Source organism: Nestor notabilis, unplaced genomic scaffold (genome assembly GCF_000696875.1).
Source record: "Nestor notabilis isolate BGI_N333 unplaced genomic scaffold, ASM69687v1 scaffold2062, whole genome shotgun sequence".
NCBI classification, from domain to species: Eukaryota; Metazoa; Chordata; class Aves; order Psittaciformes; family Psittacidae; genus Nestor; species Nestor notabilis.
In genome coordinates this window covers 94,402-112,610 of record NW_009917682.1, presented here as the reverse complement: position 1 = coordinate 112,610, position 18,209 = coordinate 94,402, and the positions used below count along the sequence as shown (strand labels likewise).

The following is an 18,209-nucleotide window of genomic DNA, read 5'->3' as shown; positions in this document are numbered from 1 at the left end:
TGCACAGAGCCCACCCCCTCTGCGCGCCCTTTCCGCCCGTCCTGAGGGGACGCCCCGGCGCGGAGCGGCGCCGCGGCCTGCGGAAAAGTTGTGTGCTCGGCGGGGGGAAGGCGGGGTGTCGGGGCGAGGAGGAGAGGGAGGAGCGGGAGGGGGGAAGAACCGCCACCCAAAACTGCTTGCATGAATTTGCGAGCGCTAGACCTGCCTCCGAGATCAGCCCAATAAGAGCTGTCAGGGGAGGCTCCCCGCTCACTTTTCCACATCGCTTCACAGTTACATTTGGCAGGCAGGCACGCCGGAGCGCTCAGACCCCGGAATTAGTGGATCTATTTGGAATATCCCCACTCTCCTGGAGACGTGCTGCTGCCGCTGGCGTGTGCAAGGGGAGAAATTAACAACTGCACTTTAGGGTGCAGGCACAGAAGCCGGAGAAGCTCCGTGAGCAGCATCTCCTCCAGCATCAGCAGCCTCGGAGAGCATGAAAAGAAAACCTGGAGAATCCTGCGTGTTCACAGGGACTGGCTAATGTGTTTTTACCTCGCCCTTCCAATCCGTGCGTGAAGTGGCTGTCAGCAAGCGGTTCCCTTGGTCCTTGAGAGAGTGAGTATTCGTTTTATGGATATTATTTATGTCTCGCTGGCAGAGGGCTGTCTCTCTGTAGATTTCTTTTTGACTTAGTGTCTGTGTTCTCGCAAGGTGCGCTGTGCGAGTGCCTTCCTCGTTTATAGGTATGGCATTAGGCTGAACTGTAGTGGCATATTAAGTCAGACGTTTGAAATTCCTGGTAATGGAAATTCCATGGGATGCTACTTGGGGCTTCTTATTTATTTATTCCCTTAAGAGGAGGAGTGGTGGCGGTGTGGCTATTTCTCCTGTTTTGTTTTTTGGGGTGTTGTGCTTGGGGTTTTTTTCCTTCCCCCCCCCCAAAAAAAACCAGAATCGGGGGGACTTTGGACCACAGAGGATTGCTTCCAAGGCTGTAGAACCCATTTCTTCTCCTTGTTTTCTTATTTAGTACAATAAGTCTTAGGGCTATTTCACTTGTGTTGAATAGATGCAGGGCTGCATTCATGCATTGAAATAGATTGCAGTTTTCGTGCTGAGAATAAAAATCACCCACCAGCCAGATATGTAAATGAAGGAGGAGGAGGCTGGAAGAACCGTGAGGGGAGAAAATGCCCCTCATTTATCACCACTTTCACTCTCCCTAAAGCTTTGCACCCTCTAGGTAAATAAATAAATAGGAATGGTGTGATAGCTTCGTTTCCTACTTTCATAGAGGAAAGCATTCCAGAAATGCTGCTTTTCGTCTTAAAAGCTAAATGAGAATGAATCTTTAGCCGTAACGAGCCAGGAGTCATCCATGTCCCACAAGTTGTTTCCCTTCCCTTTCTCTGGTTGACTAGACAGATAATACACCTAGCTGAAACTTCGGAGAGGGAAAAAGCCCCTTAGCTCCAGTCACTTGTTAGTTGCGTTGCTGCCAAGGCTCCCAGAGAAGAAATGCAGGAGTCTGTCGACCCCTGAAGCTGGCTGTTCCACTAAACGCTTCATCTTCTGTTTGAGGAAGGCAGAAGAGTAACACATCCTTACATTCTGCTTGGCTACAATATCTGCTGGGTAGCAGCATCCCAATCGGGAGCCCTGAGCTGTGAGACAGCATCCCTGCTAGACAGTATCAGACCTGTGCATGGTGCTTGGCTGTGGAGCCTGGGAGGCAGTGCAAAGCTTCAGCACAGAAAGCCTGTGGCGGTTTCTATGTGGATATTATAGAAGATATTAATTCAAATCCTGATTTAGACACTGCCTACCACCATGAAGGTGACACTACTTTACATAGGCAGAAATTCCTTTGAGGTTCGTTGCTGTTCAGTCATGTCTTGAATCTGTCTCAGTTCCAACAGTTTGCATTTAGTACCAGACTAAATAGAGTGGAATCAATCCAACCTGGCACATAACGGCGTTACACAAACCTGCTCATGTTGCCAACAGGTATCAAACTCTATACCCTCACTTCTCCCTCCTTCTTCTTCTCTTTCAGACAGGCACAAACACACACACTGTGTTTCATGCAAACGAGTCTATCTTTCCTCCTCTGAAAGTAAGAATAAATACTTGTACAACTTTCATACAGGCAGGCAGTTCTAAACAGCCAACTTGATCACATAAACGGCTCGCCACTTGTGTCTCTGCATATCACAGCCAGGTGTTTTTTTGAGGGTGCTAGTTGTAAGAAATCAAATAACATTGGCTGTTTATTGTTTCAAATCTATCACATTAATCCTAAATAGAATGGAAGCTAGCAGCTGCTCACTTCAGTTTGAATTAAAGAATGGAGCTGGTAACTACCAAAGCTAGAGATAAAGAATGGTCTTAACTTCACTCATCCTCTTTTGGAAATTTTTCAAGAGTTTCTGTGCAATAAGGATAAAGAGAAATATGCAGTACTTTTGTATGAATGATGTTCCTCCTCTACATTCAATATCAGACTGTTATGAACAAGGAGAGATTTTACAATAGGCTTCTAAGTAAATACTAGTAAATAATAAATACATTCAAAAGGCTGAAGAATTACCCTAGTGTACATGTTACCTGTCTTAAAATGATATAGCATCTAGAGGAATTACTTTGCATACCTGTGAAATTATCAAATTTCACACCCATAAAATGTGATAACATCAAAACCCAAAAGCTCTCTGTAGTGTCACCTCCCAGCCTAATTGTATCAATGCTTGAGACAGAAAAACCTAGGAAGGGAACTGATGCTTCTGTGATCTTCTGGTCTCAGTTTTTCATCCATTCAGGCTTATTGTTCTACCTTGCCACATACAGAATGAGCAGGGCTTTCTGTTAGCTTCCTTCTAGGTTTGCTATTTATTAACTCTTCCTACTTTTTGAAAAACTTGCATCTTTACAGTCAGTAAAGAGCTTTGATTTCTGTGCCTGGTTCTAAGTAGAGAACCTGAAACCTTGAGCATCCTCAGAGGCTGAAATATTTCATGTAAGTTATACAGGTGAGCAATTTGTTAACTGAGCAGGCTGCTACCCAAGAAACTAACTTTGGACATTTTCTTCAATATTAAAATATCAATAAGAAGTACATGTGCCTGCTTAACAAATGCAGCTGGTTTTAATAAGTATTACTTGTATGGGACATCTACTCCTTTTACACCTTTTATTTAAAAACAATGAAATAAGTTTTCGTCTCTGAGATGAGATATAATCCTCTTTAAACAAAGTCACTCAGTGCTTTTTCAATATACTTCACTCATTCCCCTCAGGTCCTGCTACAAAACTGTGTTGTAAAGGGGAAAGTGGTCCCACAATCAGATTTAAATTCAGTTTCTTTGTTATTTGTAATCTTCAGAATTCTTCTAATAATGTTGCACCTTTACCAGATAAATTAAGTGATCCCTGGACACTAATTTTCATCACCGTTAACATAGGCTACATAATCTCTAGAAAAAATACACCTGTATTTTCTTCTTCAGAATATGGAACTGTTACAAGTAAGAATTCACCATCAGCCGTGGATATAAATTTAGGTCTATTACCCCTTGAATTACTTCCAGAATTTTCTTTTTATTTCGTCTCTCCGTTTCAGATTTCATCTTTTAAAATCTCCATTTCGGAAGTCCTAAGTGCCCTACAGGATTTAGCTGGGACTTTTTCAGACACTTACTGAAAATGAAAGATCCTTGATACATACAGGTTATTTCATTTTCAAAACTTGAGAGACTTTCAAGGGGAAAAAATACTGACCTCAGAGTTTACGAACAAGAAGGAAACATAAACACATACTTTCAGCTCTTGATGCTGCGTATCTCTAAGAGATGATTATGCATACTCTGTAGAAGAAAGCAACTGCTCATGCTACATACAATAAACAGGTATTTTTATAGCATATCTAAAAACCATAAGGTACCGTATCCCTTAGCAGTATTCCTTTTTCATTCTGTTTTCCATTTCAATATTATTAGAGCCTAACCTTTCCGATAGACTATTAGTACTGACAATTGTATGCTTGAAGTATACGCTATAGTGGTATCATAACAGTCTTTCAACTATGAGCTAAAAATAATACAAACTAAATTCCTTCAGTGGGAGGGAAATGCAAAGGCATTTTGAGCACATTTTAAGCATCATTACTATCATAAGATTGCGTCAATAGAATTAAATTAGATGATGGAAACTCAACATTTTTCTTAGTATTGTTGCCATAGAAAAGATGGCTCACTTCATAGCTTTCTGAACTTTACTATTTAAGCAGTAGATAGACATACAACAAAATAAAGTCCAGTCTGAGATTTCAAATGTGTGTGTGTATGTATATGTATTTTCTTCACCCCCCCCCCCCACTTTTCCCCCCCCCCCCCCCCCATCAGAAAGACCTCTTTGTTCTGGAATCTGTTCATCACGTTTCTCATTTTGTCAACCAAGCAAATAACATCAATACAGTGATATTTCAACTGTATTAATAAAAGTTTGTTCCCCAAAAGCATTGGGTACTGGTGATACCTTGAAATGGTAGGTGCAAGCTGAAAAGAACCAACAGTTCGATTACCAACAGATAGAGTTTAAAGCGTCTGACTCCAGGCTGGCTTTTACCTGCCTGAGCCATAAAAGTAGCTTTTGTCCATGAGTTTCAATGATAATACTCATAGAATTGATTTTCCTAGGTGTTGAGCATGATGTGTCTTGTGAAAATCATTTGAAATTGAGAATGATCAGCACCTCAGCTTGGGTTTGAAATTAGTAATGTCAACCAGTCCCAGATCTGAATAATTGAAACCCTCCATGAGAAGTGTCTCCTGTACCCTACGATCCCTAAATCATAGACAAGCTCAGAAAGATGTTTTTCAGTGTCTCTGGGTCAGGTCTTTGAAACTGGATGTGGGAATTCAAAACATGTTGAAAGCAGTCAGTCTTGGCAGCCATTAGTTCACAGTTTCAACTTTATAATTTGGTGTTCATGTGGTCAAAGTAGCTTACTCCTGGGAAGCAATGCTCAGTCTAATTTGGGAAACTCAGATAACCATTTAAACCCATTTCCTTTGCAGTCACTGATCAGATCATCATAATCATATACATATGTATATTTTATATTTTTATGGGGTTTTAATATATTTATAAAAATCACTTCTTGCAGCCCCTGAATACTAATGCAAATGGGCTGTATGCATTCAGAGGTAATGCAGTTAATTAGTTGAGTTTTGCAATTGAGCAACACTTTAGATGTGAACCTCCCATGGATTAAATGTAACAGCTATGATTGCTTTTTAAGTAAAAGATCATCAGAACTTAATGTCACTGAAGTTTAGATTGAATTCTGTATTCTATTCTTTGACTTTATAGTTTGTGCATTTCAAAAAGCTACACTAAAACAAAAGAATTAATGAAAACACCCTTCAAAACAAGAACCTCAACCTGACAACTGTGAAAGAAAGAAGTTGTTGGAGGACCCTCATTCTTTCCAAACAACTCATTTAAGTTGATGGGAAAACTGCCATCAAATTCAGTGATGCAAAATTAAAGACCTTCACTTCTAATTTCATATATTTCTGCAAAAAATATGAGTAGGTTTACTGCATCAATACTGTATGTAGTTAGAAAAGTCTAGTTATGTTCATGTTTTTCCTTTTTAAAGGTTTTTTTGTGTACACACACATTTATGCACATGGCTGGCAAGTTTACATAGCTTTCACTAAATCATGATGACCAGTCATAATTTTCTATTCTTAGTTTAGGAGTTTTTTCTCAATTATTATGTTTTGTTTAATTATGTAGAGAATGCCTAATATTCTTTAAAGAAAACCAATGAAAATGAAAGCTCTGTTGTATATATATATAAAAAGAAGACTGACAAAGAAGCCCAGAAAGCAAGATATTTGTGTCCTCCATTAATATTTAAACATTTTTCAGCTAGTACAGAATAAGCACATCCCAGCTGCTGAAACTCTCATGATAAACGATGCCCTAGGCAGAGCATGGTTAACACCTAATTCTCAGTCACAGGCCAATCTGTTTGCCTTTTTATGAGCTCTCTTCCTGTTGTGCACAACTTGCCTTCATTTCCTCCTGCCACTCCACTCCCTCTCTCCTCTGAAAGTGATATGTCTTCAAATTATGTTATACACCCTCATAAAAATGAGCAGTTTTTGCAGATGAGGTTGACATGAGCTGAAGCTGTTAGATCTATAGGTAATGCCGTTCTGTATTAATCAACGGAAAATCGCTTTGATCAGTGGGCTGTAGAGGATAAAAATGACTTCATTTCTTACTGTAGAATGAAAACAATGCAGATGCCACTAGTTTTGTCATGTTTAAGTTTCTGGACCACCTTGGTGGTTCAAACAGATTTTGACTTTGTTTCTTCTCTCTTTTGAGCCTGCAGCATGAGTTTCTTAGCACAATGGCATCAGGTGAAGCGATGTTTTGACACACACTGGTGGAATATCTGACTCCCACAACCCCAAAACCAAATCTTCTTTTCTTTTCTAAATCTAAGAGGTTGAAAGGGAAGTTTGCAAATACCTTTTGGTTTATGGTAGATCTAAATAGCTATATTGTTGTTTTAATACCTATTCTATCTGTTGTGAAAAAGAAACAAAAAAAAACCCAACCACTCCCAAAAAATCCCCAAACAAACAAACAAAAGCAATCCACAAAACCAACCCCAAATCCAACCCGTAAATGTAATAAATACCGATTTCACTGGACAGGAAATGCAATCAAACAAGTTCTATTCCTTCAGCTGCAAACCGTGGAACACATACTGCCTCTTTGTCCTGTATCTATACATGTGTAGCACAGTTGGATTCATGACTGGAATTCCTGAGCATTACTACGCAGTGCTAGTAATAATAAAGTAGAAAAAAATAGTTTGGAAGTGCTAACAACACACATGGTGGGTTTTTTAAATACATTCTGCTTCTGTAAAGTAGTGCATACTTCTGGAAAGTCTGACAGCTTTGTATAAGAGTATCAGAGCCTTGGCAGCTTTAAAGTTGACCCATCTTAATTTTACTATAGAAGAGGAATAAAAATATCAGTGATCAGAAAGTCTGTTGATTCCAATAGAAGTTAAACAATAAGTTGACATCACATAGCCAGGGTACTCTTTAGTTTTTTAAGAAAAAAAGTTTTCCTGAAAATACGTATTTGCCAAAAGGTATAAAAAAGATTTAGGTAGTCACTAACATAAAATAGACTTTGTAGAAAGGATAAAGTATCATGTTAAGCAATCACAGAATAATGGGCAATTTGTTACAATCTGTTACTTTGATTAAAGAAGATATATTTCAATGTGATGTACATGTCATTTTCTCTTTATCTCAAAGCATTAGTCAAGTTGTGTAATGACCTATATCCTGCAGCAGCCTCATCTCTACTGAAGAGCACCAGTCATGGTGTTTCCTAGTTAAAGCAAAAGAGTAAGGAAACTAAGGAAGAGGAATTTATCTTAGAAAAGCTTTTCTGTCCCCTCCTTCGCTCTGCCTCTGGAACAGACCCCAAAAAATGAAGTAACTTGCTTTTGCTAATAATAATCTTATAATAGATAAACAAATCCCCCAAGAAATTTTAAGGTCTAAATACTGATGAAACTGTTGCATTCTGTGCCTGCATGTGTATTTCTGCATATGTATATTTCCACATGTGTATATTTCCTTAATGCAAGAGTATGAATTCAATCAGCTGTATCACTCATGCAACGACTGACGAACACTGTGCTTAAAACAGTCCCTTAGCATTTGGCACTGGCTTAAGAACTCAGCCTAAAGAAGTGTTCATATGTCTTTAACAAGTAGCAATGCGTGACTACGCTTAAAAAATAAAGTAGCATCTTTGCATGCTGAATTGCTCTGTGTGTGTTTGTGTAGGACAGGACATCTAAGACCAAAAGAAAGAGATGCTGTCTGGTTGGTACCGTTGTTGCTGAAAGAGGTAATTCTTCAGATAACTGCCTTTGATTCTCCAAGCAGCCATGAGCAAATTGCCACACATAATATATCAAAATAAACTTGGACAATTGATTTTTAATTGATTTTTACTAATATTGGCAGGATCCTCTCCTACACATCTCAGATGGCAAAAAGCATTCTTCAGGTGTATCTCACCCTGGTGCTGCAGCACAGTTAGCAGAGCATTTCCCATCTTGTTTTCCTTCCTTTGAAATTTCAGGTGCTTGGCCAGAGGAAAGGATGTGTGGGTAATGCTTTCCTATGTTACAGTTAACTCCAGGTGACATAACAGTCTCTTATAATCACTGTTAGTTGGTGAAGTTTAGAGCAGCTATAACGCATAATTATGATGAGGGGCAATGCCTAGACCATGTGTGGCCCAGAATCTGGCTGCTGGCTCCCTGCCATTTTCAGCTCCTCTCCACTATGCAGTGGTGTGTGCTGCTCGATCGTAGTCAGGATCACTGGGAGTTCCCCTCCTGACACAGCTTGTTCTTAGAACAGCACATCTGACTGCTGCCGGGCTGCAGCTGAGACAGTGGGAGAGGTTTCCATCCTGAAAACCTGACAGCATCGATGAGCAGAGCTTCGTCAGATGGTTACATACTAGGAGTCCGTAAGTTTTATTTAAGTAGTTTCACTGTCCCTCATTGCTTGTTCTCTCCTCTTTTCCAGAAGTTATTCTCCACTCAGTTTTGTTGATTCAACTCTTTGTCTGATTGCTCTCTAAAGCACATAGTCAAACTTCATATGCTCTTTGCCGGCACAGCTGTTTTCAAAACTTTCTGTTGTTGCTCTGTAGTTTATGAGCTCTTTAGTTGCACAATGATCTGTGATATAAACTGGAAGGAAAAGACTTCTTGAAATGGAGTTTTATTGCAATTTTGGCTTACAGTGTTGTCTTGCAAATAGCACGACTGCAGGGACAGTAAACTGCAGTGGAGAAAGGAATGAGAATGGAGAAGAATTATTGGAAATGCAGCTGGCATGTTGTGGGGGCGGCAGGGGGACAAGAACCTCTTAAATTAAAATCGCTGTTGGTGGAAAAATAACAAGAGCAATGGCCTAACCCAGCTCTGTCAAAATGATTTGGTTTTAAAACACCTTACTATTAAAAGCGTTTAAGTTAACAAGATCATTTTGACAGAACTGGGTTAGGGAGTGACTACACATAGTGGTGCTGGCAGATAAAAGAAGCAGTAGAGTCTAGCCAGGGCATGCAAGTGGTGCTTTGCAGTGGTCACTGTAAGGATGATCTTAGCTACTGCCATAGCAGCATATCTGCCCGTCTTCAGCTTGCAGTAAGGTGGAGAACTGCTTTTTAGTTTTAAGTTTTGGGGAGTCTGGAATCTTTACACAAATGAATAATCCACTGAAGAATAATAGTTATTTTTTATGGCAAGAAGTACTCATTTCTTTACAGCAGAAACATGGGAATGCTACCCTATCCAGGGTAATTTAAAATGAAGTTCAAGTGCAATATGGAGATGTACTGGAAACAGGATGAGTATGTAGCAGAGTTACGAGGGCAAGGATGATGTGTTTATTTGTTGGTTATGTTGTCGTGATAGTTCTATTCTGAGGGACTTTGGTTTTGTTCTGCTTTAATGGCAAGTTAAAACCCTGACCACAGTTCTTTTATGAGTAAGAATTATTCCTACAAGTGAAACTGGAGTGTTAAGGCCTTATATTTTTACTACTGAAAACTGAAGGCTCTATTCTGCTGCCAAAAGAGGATCAAATGAAGCCTTCCCACAGTGGGAAGGCTTTGCATCATGTTGCTGCTATTGATAGAAAAGGACCCAGTCTGGGCCTTTTACTAGCCAATACCTAGAGTAGTAAAGGAGCTTATGGAACAGCAGGAAAGACAGAAAGCCATTTTAAAAAAAAAAAAAAAAAAAAAAAAAAAGGTGAAGGATACAAATGGCCAGAGGTTAAAAAGAAAAAAAAAAAGGATTTTCTTGGACATTAACAAAGGAAGTACTAAAAGTTACGAAATACCAATACCTGTGCACAAACTGTGCACAAAATACCAATACCTCTGCATCAAAATGGATCCCAATTTTGCGGAGCTATTGACAGGGGAAATACAATACCTGATCATGAGCTGTGGGAAACCTGTGATAGTGTAAAGAGAAACTCATTGTTGCTTAATGAATTTCAGATAAAGGAGAAATAAAGTTTTATCAAGGATATCTGATTAACCTTCCTATTTTATTCTCCTAACCTGTGTTAAAACTATTACCCACAGCTCTATTTTTCAGGAATAAGAGTCCTTATTTCTGGCAGAAATTAAATTAAATTAGTTCATCTGGACACGAAACCCAGCATGGGTCAGGTGGAATTTTGGGGCTCCAGAGGAAACATGCAAAATGCGCAGGCTGTCTGCCTGCTGTCGCACAGCTCTAGTTGGAACTCTCTAGGTGATGAGTTAATGAACGCCTCTCATCAATTATTTGAAGGTGCTTGTATTGCAATGCAGATTTGCATATCTTGAATTAGCATCAAAGGTAGAAATTATGCATAAGATATCTAAAACAGTTTTATGTGTTGTTTACCTCCTCATAACGGGGCACTTTGATATCAGTCTTCTGAATGTGTGCTAAAGGAGTCATTTAATGGACAAAATAGACCCTGAGAGTTCTACCAAAAACCCCATGCTTTAGGCAAAGATCACCAACTTTTTACTGGCATCTTTAATGTAACTTATTTAAATAAACCAATACGTTAAGGGTTTTTTTTTACCACAATAGCAGTTGTTTAGGAACAACAAAATCCTCCCTTGTGAAATAATGAGGTCAAAGGGCTTAGCTGTTGCATAGCATCACTGAGAATGATAAGGCAATACAGAATGAAGTAAAGGAAAAATTTTGTTCTAATTCTTAAGACAAACCTCCATGCCACTTGTGGGAAGAAACACTAGAGTGGCTCTAAAATCTTTTAAACTAAGATCATAGTGTAAATTAATGCACTAGCATTATAATGAAGTGGTTTATTTGACCAGATACTGTGGTTTGAAATCTAAAAATAAATTGATTTTTTAAAAGCTTTTTATGATCTTATTTTGCTTCTTTTTCTATGAGACATTTACATATTAAACTGGCTTTATTAGCTTTATCAGTCTTTTTAATAAATCTGCTCTATTCCAGTGTTGACATTTTAAAGCTAGAAGATGATTCTAGAATAATTATAATGAAATTAGTTGCATGAGAGATGCTAGACATCATAAAGCTTTCTACCACATACTCAAAATGAGATCTGTCGTACTTACCTACTATAACTACCTACTGCCATACCTGGCTCTAACTTTATGCAGACAATTAACTCATACAAGTAAGCCGATAGATTTTAGTTCCAAAAGAGGCTGCAATGCATCTTACATTAATTTCTGATGTTGGTATGCTAGTTATGGACTAGTGTTAGGTTATAAACTTCTACTTCATTGTAATCACTTTCTATGTTGTATAAAACTTACGCACTCTATGCCCTAGAGTTGTACAAGTAGTGATCCAAGATGCCTGTTCCTGTTAATAGAATAATATTTTTCTAAAACTACATCAGCACATACACCAAGTGGAAAACAAACCACTCAGCTTTATCTGTATTTCTGTATGGTTGTGTATGGAGAACCAAATTTACAAATACAAGACAGTTATTTGAATCTCTGCTGCTTGACATAGTGTCACATTTTCTTTCATCTATTTACTACATTAAAGAAATTCTTTGTATTTTAAATATCACTTTCCTCTTTCAGGGATGAATGAAGAACTAAAGCTGTTTTGTAAGCAGTTCTACTGCATTAGAGTTATATTTATAGTTGCACATCTCATACACTATCCAGGGAAGCCACTTAGAAGAACAAGGAAGTTTTGTAAAGATAACAGCCCAGAGTCATTTGAATACATAGAAATATAAAGCAAAAAATGATAAACACCAACAAAATCTTTATCAGGGTGGAAATACACTTTCTAAGGGCTGTGCACTTGTCCTCTTTGGTTGCTTAGTAAAAGGTAGTTCTGTCTTCACTGGTGTAGTTTTGCTGTCATTCCATTCTCACCATTTCTTAGATCCTGACATAATATAAGAAGGGAAAATGTTACTGTGCCTCACTTGCTAGTTGTGCTTGATTGCCAGATCTCCCTTTACTTACGGCTTTTTAATATTGTTACAGTAGCTTGATTCAGTAGCCATATCAGTTTCTCCTACACAGCTAATTCAGAAGATTGTTATTTAACTACCAGGCATTTCTTGATTTTCATAGTAGCCAACAGGAAAATTGCAGGGCCAAGTATTTAATAATGCCTTCCATCAGCACATGGATGGTGTTCTGCTCCCACAAATGGAGAAGAAAATTAATTTCCAAATTCGGTAAAGAAATTTGGGGACAGTACAATCTCCGTGTATTACACAGAGTAAATGCCACGATTCACTTGTAGAGCAGTGAATCCCAAATGAGTCTTTCTCAAATAAATCTCAAAAGACTCCAGCAGTCTAGATCGAAATGTAGATAAAATTATCCAGCTCTATTGTTACAACCTGATCATATTCCCCTGCAGTACACCATTACATGCAAAAGCTCCGTCAGATTTTTATTTTACCCTGCACTGCCTAACACCTGCCTAATTTCCTCTTGGTACTTAAGAATCTCAGATTTTTGTGTTCATTGAGCTTGTCTAACTTTACTCTTCACGGGGCTATTTCATTGATTTAGGTTTAATGACATGGTATGTGCATTACTAATATTTTCGGTGGGCTTTTGACTGTTGTTTGCCTTAAGGTGTTTTTAAATAGGGAGCTACTGTGAGGATGGTCCAGTCACAGTGAATATTATGCATTAGTGCTATTGGATAGGACCTAAATTTGATTGGAGTAAATGAAGAGTAACAGGCGGGAAGTCTGGAGGTGGAACTGAGGAGGGATGCCCTGAAATGAACTTAATGCTTGCCAAGTATTCAGAGTGGCAGTCTAAAAAACAAATATCCTGTTCTTTCTTCAAATAAAAATTGTTTCTGTGAGCATCGTATTGTTATATCTCATTTATTTAATCTCTTTCAGATGGCAGCTTGTGTAGATAAATTAAGAATTGTCTTCAGAAAGCTTCTTGATTATGAAAAGAAGTGCTTTATTATTATTTGGTTCTGAGAGTAAAAAGTAGTATATCAATTGTACTGGAAGAGTAAGAAAGTCAGTAATAGCCCATTTGGGTTCTTTTTAAGGCTTTTTTTTGCACAAAGGTGTAATATACTATTCTGTTTCTGGTTGGCTTCTATTTCTGAGTCAAAAGTCTCTTTGTATATACAAACTGAGAAGTCAGCCGCAGAAAAAGACTTCCAGGTTGGGTTTTCAGTTTATGTCCCCAGTTTTGAATTTAATCCTGGATATTGTTTGAAGATGATGTCTATTAGTCTATTTTACAGTGATTCTATTTTTCCTGTGTTTCAATTCTTGCTTTAATGAAGAAATCAGAAAAATCCATCCCCTGCCAGACGCATGTACCCACAAGTCCACTCACATGTGCACAAGGATCCAATACAAACACACTTAACCACTTTCACTGAACGTTTGGCTGTTACTTTGTTTTGATACCTTCTACCACCAAACGTGCCACATGAAATCTATCTTTTTAATATATGCCAGAAAACAGCAGCAACCTCTGTTTAATTGCCTAAACCAAAGATGTTTTCAGAGATTGACTTGACAGACCCTTCCCATCAAAAACTAGATTATTTGCTCCTTCTCCTTTTCCCTTTCCTGTGATGGAGAGAAAACCAAGAGATTGAAGGCCTCTCTTGCTTCCGTCACATTTTCCCTCAGATTTCATTGCAAGAGCATACTGTATTCTTCCCATCTCCGTTGGCAATGAGGCCTATAAGCCACAGTTACTTCTGTAATGGATATTCACCTCATTCTTGATGCATTGTCAAAGCACCGCACTATTAGCTTGCCGTTCGTCCATGTTACTTGAGATATTGAGTTTTAGTTTGATAACAGCTCTTCTCTCCTTTTAACAAGACAAGTTTCTCACAGTTTAAGAATTTCATGCAACAGATTTCACAGTTGCTTTGGCAATTACTGAAGTTTAAAAAAAAGTACTTTTTACATTGTTTGCTTTTAAAATAACAGCTGACTTTTACTGGTGTTATTCATGTTTTCAAATATTTTCTGCCATGAGTGTCGATGAAACAACTACAAAAAAACCCACCCCCCTCAAAAAAGAAACAAACCCTAACCTACCCAAGATTTTCATGGACATGCACCACAAAGAACTCATTTTACAGTGCAAAAATAGCAGCCTAAGACTCAGTGGAGCTTAAGAGCAGACATTTCTACCTATCTAGTATACAGTGGTTTCTCATGAGGTTGGATATGAATCAGTCAAAGAAAATGTATCAGGAATCTTTTTACATAACCCCAGCCTCATTAGAGTAGCTGTAATGCAGCCTTTCTCCCCAAGCTGTGTACCATCTATCTTTCTAAGTGATCCATGGCTGCATTTCAGGTTTGCCAATCACTATGGTATTAGCAAGCCCTACTCTGTTAACTTGCTTGTCAATTTAAAGGAATATTTACTTTAAGATGAAACCTGATGTGGCTTTCTAATATATGAAAGGGTGGGTGGGGAAAGAAAGACAAAATGCTTCCAAGTGCCCATCAAGGAAAATGTCTTGGAAGTAGAATCTGACAGTTAGCTTTCTCTGAAAGTGAGGGAGAGGTGCTCAGAGTCCTGTAATGCAGATGAGCATAAATGAGCGTACGTAACTTCTGGTAGTGGTCTGGTTTGGGGATCACAGATTTCACACTGGACTTCTTAGTCCTGCTCCTCTGCTGGGCTGTGAAGGTTTTGCAGAGCTGCGTGCTGCTGCAGCAAGGTGATTACTGGTATGAGAATGTACTGCTGGAGCCTCATATGCTTATGGCAATTAATTTATTTACTTCTGTTGTGGAGGAAAGGACAATAAGTCTGAATGAAAAACCATTATTGTGTTTAACTCTTATTATTTGACATGCTAAGTGTTTATAGTTGACTACATAAAAAATACAGGCAAGAAGACGAGGAGCTTCTTCAGACTTTAAGACAAACTGCAAGTAAAATGTTTTCCTGAGTGTGTGTAATCATTCACCTGTGTCTCCTCTCACTATTTCAGGCAATGGAAGAGTTCACAGTATCACTTAGATTACTTTTTTAACTAATTTAATATACACTGACATTATGTACTGCAAATTTAAAATCTAATATGGCTTTTTGTGATGTAAAAGTAATGCTTTTCTGAGCTCTGTAGTCATTGATTTGACTTTTTTCTTTTTTTTTTGTTTTTTTTTTTTTTTTCTCTTCCAGGATTCTTTAATGACTGAAAAACTCAATGGGTCATGTTTTTATAATCTAAGCTATTTTTACGTTGACTGTGCTGTAAACACATGGAGGAGCTGTAAGTAAATGTTCTGTTCTGCATGATGAATTGGATTGCTACAGTCTGGAGGAGAGCAAAATAATAATTTCATTTCTGTGGTGATTTGCGTAGCTTGTGGTACAATGCCAGAAAGACTAATGGAAATGCTTATGGATACATGGACTCCATTAATAATATTATGGATTACTGTCCTTCCTTCCATTTATATGGCTCCAATGAATCAGTCTCAAGTAATACCAAGTGGATCCAGTACAGGACTAAAAAGGCTAAATGAAGAACAAAGAGTTTTGAACCGTTCCAAGAGAGGCTGGGTTTGGAATCAAATGTTTGTATTAGAAGAATTTTCTGGACCTGAACCAATACTAGTTGGCCGGGTAAGGCAAGATTTAGTTTGTTTTTTGTTTTGTTTCTCTGAATATGTAAATGTATAGCGTGTGAAGGTCTACAGCCATTTGCACTCCTCTACGAAATTAAAATCTGAGGTGCTCTGTTTCTCCAAAATTTTTGTCTAGTATCTGCACGTTCTTGCTTTAAATTTACGTCATTTTAAGGATATGGTTTCCTGGTTAGCAAACCTCCTATTTACAAAAAGAAAAAAATACATATTCCCTTTGAAAAATATACATAAGCATGTACACATCTTTCTTTACTATCATTAGTCACCATTCTTCTCTGTCAGCTGCAGATCTTCACCAAAGCAGCTTGTTGTCCTATTCATTCATTCAAAAATGTTGAATGAATGATACCTATAGGTCATTTTCTATCTGCAGCCTGATCACACAGAAGTTAGTTATGCTCTGAAAATTTAAAACTAAGCAAAGGCAAAACTAAACAAATAAACAAAAAGAGAAGTGTGGTATATACATTAAATTACAAAATACTAGTTTATAGGGAGGTCCTTATATGCACACACATGAAATAACATTGTTGCCACAGATTTTGTAGTATTTTTCAAAGTTAGGAAGATAACAGAAGGAAAATTATCATGTTTTTCTATGTGTCCTTGTCTGATGCCTTAAACCTTCGACTATTTCTGCATCTTAGGTTATTCTGCAGCTCGGTGTATTACCCTCAGTCAGTGAATCAGCCTTGCACTTTAACTTAACTTTCTTAACTTTAACTCTCTCTTTAAAGAGAGATTATGGACCATCTGCAGTCATTAGGAATGACTTTATCTTTAGAATTGTTCTTAGAAAAGAATTACCTGTCTCTAGATGCATCTTTGGCCTACAGTGAGCAGTTATGAATACCTTTACTGTTTATCACTAATTTTCAATTACCTTTGAATAACCACGTACATTATTGTCATATTACCCAGCTACTGAAATAGAGTAAAAGAAAAATCTAGACAACAGAAATCATGAGTATTGGTTAACTTCCTGATAATTTTGGAAACGTTGTGGGTAAATGAATAGTACAATACAGGGACAGCCAATAGCTATATCTATTATTGAAGAGAACGCTGATCAAGTGCACGCCAAATTTTCCCTAGTGTAACCACTTTCCAGTCAAAACTTAGGGTTGGAAGATGTAATGAGCTTTACTTCCAGTGACTTTTGAGTGCTGTCTTAATTTGTATTTATATCAGGTATTATATATCTGATCTTACGTGTTTTTCTGTGGTTAGTAACACACTTCCATTTCAGAGAGACAGTGGTGATATGCTTATCACAGATCTTAAAATATTTTATCCATCCAATATTATATTTTATTTATTTATTCATTTATATGAATATTTTGGTCAAGCTTCTAAAATTATTTTGAGTTGCTTTTGAGTAGCTGGGAGTATCCTGAGTTCGTACTTTGTAGTACTTTGATTGTCAGGGTATATCCAAGTCTTAATATTTCTGCAATATTAGCTTTTTTTGGTGGATATAATAGCCTGAATTGTTCAAGTCATTACAAATAGAAGCGGGTGGGTTAAACTAAGCCAAACCAATAAAGACATTATCCCATCTTCTGCTGGCATTTTGAATAGAATTAGCTACTCTAAAATGCTGTGACAATCTATTTGTTGAGACTGCTGCATAATTAAAACACTGCATGATATAGATGGAAATGAGCAAAAAGTGAAATTTGCTCCCATAGGGAGAAATCCTTGGTTTATTCATTAAAATGGCTTGAAGTATTCTTGTAATTCTTGTCTGTACTTTTTCACTTTCTGCAGAAAAATAATCCTTATTTCTGGCTTATTTTTCTTTCCTAAGGTTTATGAGTACTGTGGGTGCTTTCAAACTCTGCTGTAGTCAGTGGGAACAGAAGTATTCCACATCTTTCAGAGCTGCTCTTAATCCTTCCTGACTGTAAAGCAGCAACTCCCTCAATTATAGTTCTTGGCAGTCCTTTTCCCCCAAATTTAAAGGTGTACCAAATGTCACAAGTAAAATGCTCTCCTCCATGAAGTTGGGCTGTGGTTTGTCCTCTGTCACCGTCATTGGATTCTTAGCCACTGCAATTTAAAAATAACTTCCTTCTCAGAACTCACAGTAGATTTGCTCTTACCGAGTTCCTCCTCAATTCTTTTTTACTTATGCTATTCCTCTAACCTCACAGTTTTGCCCTCTGCCAAAGGATTTGCACACTTGGGCTATCTCCTTCATTCTATGACTTACTTTATTAACCGTATTTCTGCCCTATCACTTACCTTGACTGTGATTTTGGGGTCAGGTTTTTTTTTTTTCCTTTTTTTGTCAGTCTTTGAATGAAGAGCACTTTGTAAAATATGATATAGTGAATTAACATAGGAACATTCTTGAAGCAAATCTACTTTATGAAGGTTTTGTTTACTTTTTTGTCTCTTTCTACAGTATTGTAGAGTGTACATGGTATTTTTCATAGT

General features: G+C 37.8%; 1 protein-coding gene across 1 annotated transcript in view; it reads left to right on the top strand.

The window, feature by feature from the left end:
* Nucleotides 1–269: 269 nt before the first annotated feature.
* Nucleotides 270–18,209, top strand: part of LOC104401681 (cadherin-8-like) — a gene marked incomplete at its 3' end in the record, with an annotated part of 96,414 nt that continues 78,474 nt past the window's right edge. Inside the window, exons 1-2 of the mRNA XM_010009346.1 lie at nt 270–600; nt 15,298–15,744. Of these exons, the coding sequence (XP_010007648.1) occupies nt 15,493–15,744 (252 nt within the window). The remainder of the gene's footprint in view (nt 601–15,297; nt 15,745–18,209) is intronic.